The sequence below is a fragment of the Frankliniella occidentalis genome, unplaced genomic scaffold (genome assembly GCF_000697945.3).
Source record: "Frankliniella occidentalis isolate FOCC.00 unplaced genomic scaffold, Focc_3.1 Scaffold56, whole genome shotgun sequence".
NCBI classification, from domain to species: Eukaryota; Metazoa; Arthropoda; class Insecta; order Thysanoptera; family Thripidae; genus Frankliniella; species Frankliniella occidentalis.
Window position 1 is genome coordinate 209,064 of NW_026267186.1, and position 7,344 is coordinate 216,407.

The following is a 7,344-nucleotide window of genomic DNA, read 5'->3' on the forward strand; positions in this document are numbered from 1 at the left end:
TATTCGGGAAAAAATAAGAGGTTTCAAAAAAAAATCCAGAAATAATTTTCGGAAAATTAAAATCCCTAGTTGTTTCTCGTCGTTGTTTTTGTGGGGTCAGTCTCCGTCAGCTTCCGGTCTAACTCCGGTCCTTCCGGTTTGGTTACTCAGGTTCCGCGTCACATACCGGCTGATCCTCCGCGAGAAGGAGCTGCACTGCCACGTGCAGGTGGTGAACCCGAGCCGCGACCGCGAGCTGTGCTTCCAGCTGCTGCTGCACACGTACCTCAAGGTGCCCGACGTGACCCGCTGCCAGGTCACCGGGCTACGCGGCTGCACCTTCACGGATACGGTGAGTAGAACCGTCGTGGTCAACGTCATGCCCGCAGTGAGAAAGAGTCAGTTGAATCGACACCGCAATGATGTCGAAAGCATGGCGAAATGTGTGCGAAATCGACGTCGAAACGATGTAGCTTCGATATGAATTCCTCACTGGGTTGAAGGGTTGGCGAGCCCTTCGCCCAGCCAGAAATGGTTTTTCAAAACGCATATTGCACCTCCCTTCCAGACGAGAGAGCACGCCGTGTACCAGGAGGCCAGCGAGGGCGTCCAGGTGACGGAGTGGACCGACCGGGTGTACAGGAACACGCCGCCGGAGCACATCGTCACCAACGTCGTCTCGGGCCGCAAGATGCGCGTCCTCAAGTACAACCTGGCAGACACCGGTCAGTATAACTGGGATACTTTGATACCTGGTGTCTGACTCGCGCCGCGCACTTTCGTACTTACACTACCGCATACACGCGTGCGGGCGGGTTGCCTACTCGCACGGGGCCGAAGATAGGCAAACCCTCCCGCTCGCGTGCGTGTAAGTACGAAAGTGCGCGGCGCGAGTCAGCCACCTTCGGGCATGACGACGGCGACCCTTGTGATCTCGTTGTTCTGTAACCCATTTGCCCTCTCGTGTCCGCAGTGCTGTGGAACCCGTGGTCGCAGGACGTCCAGCGCCTGGCGGACCTGGGCGCGGAGGAGTACCGGAGCATGCTGTGCGTGGAGCCGGGCCAGGTGTCCGCGCCCGTCATGCTGCTCCCCGGGACGGCCTACGAAGGGAGCATGATGCTACAGGTAACTTGAATTAACTTGAATTTACCGGCCACTTGAATTTACTGATTGACTCTGTCATCGCATATCACCTGACTTTTGTTTTCCACAGGTGATGTAGCTGCCATTGTTATAAACTTTTACACCTCGCAAAGCTTCACAATCAGAAATCCAGCTGTTTCCTCTCTGGGATGAATTTGACTGTAATATTTTAGGTCTTTTAATCCCTGCGATAGCCAACATTTTTATTTTTCCTTAAACTATGAAATCAAACTAGGCATTTTTGAACCATGTAATCTGTGATACTATCTGACTACAAATTTTTGTTGTCAGTTGTTGAGCCAATTGGAAAGAAACCACAAATAATTCTCTCTTATTGAGATTATTCTTTTCATATCCAAAACATTGAAATAATGAAAGCTTCTATCAATTTTGTGCATCTCTTATAAGTTATATTCCTTAAAAATGTTAATATTAAAATTGTCAAAATTTATTGTTTTATTAGATAATATCTTCTATCCTATTTCTTATATTTATTTGGAAGGAGTCTTTTTTCTGTATACGATGAATATTAATGTTGAACCACTATGTTGTTTGATATACTAGTTACCGCAACAAGGAGAGAGTGGGAGTAAACTTTTGAATAATTACCAGGCAACTCAGTAAATTTTCTCATTCAAGTTCCTATATTAGGCCTCCTGTAATAGTCCTGAGGCAAAGTCTTTTGGACTAAATAGTTTGAGGGAGGGATAACTTCTTTCTACGATTGCCTGGCAACCCTACTTCAGCATGTTCAGGGGCAAGTATGGTGCGAAGAACAGTTTGCAGCAGTTACAACAGTGGAGCTCTTCCAGTGGCTTCCACAAGAATGTCAGATATTCCCTGCGTTGTGCGCGTGTGTGTGTGACAATTCTCTTATACTGTATGTAATGTGCCAGTTGTGAATGGAATGTGTCACAGAATTGTTAAGTTTTGTTCCTCACCTAGTGGTGCCGAATGTGCCCTGCTCTACTAGGTTCTATACTATTGGTAAACCATTTTTGTATGCTGGTTGTCAAGTAAAGTCTGTGATTAGTAAACAAAAGTAAACAGTTTTTACTCGTTCTTCACCTGCATTCTCACGTCCCTGGGATGTTTCCCTCTTCCATATTTTCAGCTAGGCTCTGATTTAGGTCCGGCTAACGGTGGGGGTGGGGGTTGTGTATACTTAAGCGCCTTCGAGGTGGATTCGGAGGGCCGGGGGAGGGGGGTAGTAACTGCGCGAGAAAAACTCAAACCGTGGCGCAGCTAGCGATGACACGATCATGGTATTGCAATAGCATAGGCCCGCCCGCCAAGCGTCTCTGTAGAGATGGTGGCCTACCCTCAGCGCCTTGGCGGCGACGGCCCCTGCTCGCACCCTGCAACGAGACTACTACGCGCACGTGCAGTCAGCATTGTTGTTGTTGTTTGCGGAAGGATGGCTTTCGGCTGTTCGTGCGTGACTTCGCTGAGGTAAGAAACTGCTGTTGTTATTTTATTTTTGTTCCAGTTCGTCAAGTTCTAGTGGTCAATATAGTGTCATAGAGACAGCTCTATGTCTATGCGTAGATGCGGAAGAACGCAAATGTGATAAGCCAAGTCTCATTCACAAACTTACATAACCTCATATACTTACTTACTATAAACCAAACTTTTTTGACATTTATCTAAGGCAAATTTGAATGCATTTCGAGAATATCTTCTGTTTCACTTTTATCAGGCTGTTGATATTTGGTATTTAACCAAAGATATTGGATCTATAGAGAATGAAAACTTGCAAAATATGTAAAAGTGCTCAAAATTATACCATTAAACCTGAAAAAAAATAATCATTGCGTTATTACGACCAGTGTCTACGCTCTACAATCGTACTATCATGATCATGTCTGTTGGTGTAATGTGTTCTTAGATGAAAGTACAAACAATTAAATGGTGACACCGCACTGAGAACAATACTCGTTCTTCCTACCACCAAGAACGTGAAGTGGGCCGGTAAAGAACAAGTAATGTAAGCCTCAAACGGCCTGAAGTGAAAAATTGATTGTTTTAAAGTTGATGCAGTGAATGTAACTAAGGCCATGGAGAGTAATTTTAAGCCCTCCCCCTTATTCTGTCATCCCCAGAGCTCTAGTTCATGACTCTCTTTGTGATAGAGATGCAGAAGTACAGAGGGAGATAATTATACTTGATAAGTAATGTGATAGGATGGTTTTAAAATAGAAAAGAGCACCAGTTTGTTCATTTTCTGTCCTTAGGAAATTACTGCTTAAATCTCAGATACAGTACCCGAAATTTTTGAGTTTTAAAGTGGGATTCTTATTTTTTTGTTCACATTTAGTGAGTTAGCAGAAGTAAATTTTGAAGTCTCTGAGGTCCCCAATGTCTTAAACCTTTCTGCTGCACTAATGATTGCGATAGGGAGTGGAGGACACCATGACGCAGGACTGGAAGAGACAATCGAGGACTTACAATTTTGCTAAGTTTTACTTTATTTCTTTTCATGAAATCTTACAATTAGTAATTATTATGATATGTTTAGTTTCATATTTTTCTTTTATCTCTTCTTTGATTTTGTACTATTTTCTGCTCAAAGACAGGCAGAAATATTCTAGTCCATGCCAACTGAATGCTCTTTTCCTCTTTATAGTCCTGGATGTAAAGAAATAATTTGGAAACAGAGTTAAAAGTTCATGAATATTTATAATATTCCACTTGTGAACATTTGACGTTGAGTTGACATTGTTTGTCCTAAGCAATGCTTTTGAAGCATGGTACGTTATAGTTTGCAGCTACCTGAAACTGTACCGAGTCCAGAGAGGGAGAGGAGTTCGTGTCACCATGATATATGTAGACTGAAATTGTGTTTTTACCCTTGTTGCAGGAAGACCGTCCAATAGTTGCGTCTGCGCTTGACATCAGCTAAGCAGCCGTTAGCTGTCACCCAATGTATGCTGAGTTGGCGTCACAGCACACAGCATGACTGAGAAACGGCCCCTTTTTATCATGATCGCAGGAATGAATCTGGTAAGTTTTGACTTTCTATGTGATGCTAACAAAAAAATGTCAATACATTATGGTAGAGTCATGTTGGGGAAATGTTTATTTTGGTATTAGTTTCTATTGGGCGGTTTACTTGTAAATTTATTGTTTTATTAGATAATATCTTCTATCCTATTTCTTATATTTATTTGGAAGGAGTCTTTTTTCTGTATACGATGAATATTAATGTTGAACCACTATGTTGTTTGATATACTAGTTACCGCAACAAGGAGAGAGTGGGAGTAAACTTTTGAATAATTACCAGGCAACTCAGTAAATTTTCTCATTCAAGTTCCTATATTAGGCCTCCTGTAATAGTCCTGAGGCAAAGTCTTTTGGACTAAATAGTTTGAGGGAGGGATAACTTCTTTCTACGATTGCCTGGCAACCCTACTTCAGCATGTTCAGGGGCAAGTATGGTGCGAAGAACAGTTTGCAGCAGTTACAACAGTGGAGCTCTTCCAGTGGCTTCCACAAGAATGTCAGATATTCCCTGCGTTGTGCGCGTGTGTGTGTGACAATTCTCTTATACTGTATGTAATGTGCCAGTTGTGAATGGAATGTGTCACAGAATTGTTAAGTTTTGTTCCTCACCTAGTGGTGCCGAATGTGCCCTGCTCTACTAGGTTCTATACTATTGGTAAACCATTTTTGTATGCTGGTTGTCAAGTAAAGTCTGTGATTAGTAAACAAAAGTAAACAGTTTTTACTCGTTCTTCACCTGCATTCTCACGTCCCTGGGATGTTTCCCTCTTCCATATTTTCAGCTAGGCTCTGATTTAGGTCCGGCTAACGGTGGGGGTGGGGGTTGTGTATACTTAAGCGCCTTCGAGGTGGATTCGGAGGGCCGGGGGAGGGGGGTAGTAACTGCGCGAGAAAAACTCAAACCGTGGCGCAGCTAGCGATGACACGATCATGGTATTGCAATAGCATAGGCCCGCCCGCCAAGCGTCTCTGTAGAGATGGTGGCCTACCCTCAGCGCCTTGGCGGCGACGGCCCCTGCTCGCACCCTGCAACGAGACTACTACGCGCACGTGCAGTCAGCATTGTTGTTGTTGTTTGCGGAAGGATGGCTTTCGGCTGTTCGTGCGTGACTTCGCTGAGGTAAGAAACTGCTGTTGTTATTTTATTTTTGTTCCAGTTCGTCAAGTTCTAGTGGTCAATATAGTGTCATAGAGACAGCTCTATGTCTATGCGTAGATGCGGAAGAACGCAAATGTGATAAGCCAAGTCTCATTCACAAACTTACATAACCTCATATACTTACTTACTATAAACCAAACTTTTTTGACATTTATCTAAGGCAAATTTGAATGCATTTCGAGAATATCTTCTGTTTCACTTTTATCAGGCTGTTGATATTTGGTATTTAACCAAAGATATTGGATCTATAGAGAATGAAAACTTGCAAAATATGTAAAAGTGCTCAAAATTATACCATTAAACCTGAAAAAAAATAATCATTGCGTTATTACGACCAGTGTCTACGCTCTACAATCGTACTATCATGATCATGTCTGTTGGTGTAATGTGTTCTTAGATGAAAGTACAAACAATTAAATGGTGACACCGCACTGAGAACAATACTCGTTCTTCCTACCACCAAGAACGTGAAGTGGGCCGGTAAAGAACAAGTAATGTAAGCCTCAAACGGCCTGAAGTGAAAAATTGATTGTTTTAAAGTTGATGCAGTGAATGTAACTAAGGCCATGGAGAGTAATTTTAAGCCCTCCCCCTTATTCTGTCATCCCCAGAGCTCTAGTTCATGACTCTCTTTGTGATAGAGATGCAGAAGTACAGAGGGAGATAATTATACTTGATAAGTAATGTGATAGGATGGTTTTAAAATAGAAAAGAGCACCAGTTTGTTCATTTTCTGTCCTTAGGAAATTACTGCTTAAATCTCAGATACAGTACCCGAAATTTTTGAGTTTTAAAGTGGGATTCTTATTTTTTTGTTCACATTTAGTGAGTTAGCAGAAGTAAATTTTGAAGTCTCTGAGGTCCCCAATGTCTTAAACCTTTCTGCTGCACTAATGATTGCGATAGGGAGTGGAGGACACCATGACGCAGGACTGGAAGAGACAATCGAGGACTTACAATTTTGCTAAGTTTTACTTTATTTCTTTTCATGAAATCTTACAATTAGTAATTATTATGATATGTTTAGTTTCATATTTTTCTTTTATCTCTTCTTTGATTTTGTACTATTTTCTGCTCAAAGACAGGCAGAAATATTCTAGTCCATGCCAACTGAATGCTCTTTTCCTCTTTATAGTCCTGGATGTAAAGAAATAATTTGGAAACAGAGTTAAAAGTTCATGAATATTTATAATATTCCACTTGTGAACATTTGACGTTGAGTTGACATTGTTTGTCCTAAGCAATGCTTTTGAAGCATGGTACGTTATAGTTTGCAGCTACCTGAAACTGTACCGAGTCCAGAGAGGGAGAGGAGTTCGTGTCACCATGATATATGTAGACTGAAATTGTGTTTTTACCCTTGTTGCAGGAAGACCGTCCAATAGTTGCGTCTGCGCTTGACATCAGCTAAGCAGCCGTTAGCTGTCACCCAATGTATGCTGAGTTGGCGTCACAGCACACAGCATGACTGAGAAACGGCCCCTTTTTATCATGATCGCAGGAATGAATCTGGTAAGTTTTGACTTTCTATGTGATGCTAACAAAAAAATGTCAATACATTATGGTAGAGTCATGTTGGGGAAATGTTTATTTTGGTATTAGTTTCTATTGGGCGGTTTACTTGTCATATCTATACTGTCTCTATGCTACCTCCATTTGATTCTAAAATATGTAGTTGTGTTGATTTTAGTGGAGGGAAGTGAGAGAAGGCAAATCATGAGAGTTTCAGTTACAGTTATGCTGCTATTTATTTCATTTGTATGGTACAGTCGTAGCAAAATAGAAAGTGATGCTCCTTCTTGTCCAAAGGGATGTGCCTGGACTTGATGCTGACCACCTGTAACATAGAAAGTTCATTCGATGAGCTGGCGTCACAGTGATACAGATGGACCAGAAAATGTTTGAGTTGAACTCTGAGATAATTTGAATTTACTTATATTTTTTTCATTCTTTTTCAGGTATTGAGATTTGCCCCAAGTCACCAGCAGAAACAAGCCAGCTAATTGAGCAAGATGTACTCTCATAATGTAAATGATTTGAAACAATAAAGAATTCAATT

The 7,344-nt window shown here is 41.9% G+C and overlaps 1 protein-coding gene and 1 long non-coding RNA gene across 4 annotated transcripts; both read left to right on the top strand.

Moving 5' to 3' along the window:
* Nucleotides 1-150: 150 nt before the first annotated feature.
* LOC113212207 (uncharacterized) lies at nucleotides 151-2,174 on the top strand (the record flags this gene model as incomplete). The annotated part of the gene is given in 4 exon segments (XM_052267626.1): nucleotides 151-331; nucleotides 548-704; nucleotides 953-1,104; nucleotides 1,193-2,174. Coding segments are annotated over 4 exon segments (499 nt in total), but the record flags the coding sequence as incomplete, so codon positions are not given.
* Nucleotides 2,175-2,335: 161 nt separating this feature from the next.
* Nucleotides 2,336-7,344, top strand: LOC113212202 (uncharacterized). Of its 3 annotated transcripts, none has more exons than XR_008011163.1 (3): nucleotides 2,336-2,574; nucleotides 3,983-4,125; nucleotides 7,244-7,344. It is a non-coding gene; the product is annotated as an uncharacterized LOC113212202 (long non-coding RNA). The 3 variants fall into 3 exon arrangements; XR_008011162.1 differs by lacking the exon at nucleotides 3,983-4,125 and adding an exon at nucleotides 6,655-6,797 and having other exon boundaries at nucleotides 2,340-2,574; XR_003303714.2 differs by lacking the exons at nucleotides 2,336-2,574; nucleotides 3,983-4,125 and adding exons at nucleotides 5,022-5,246; nucleotides 6,655-6,797.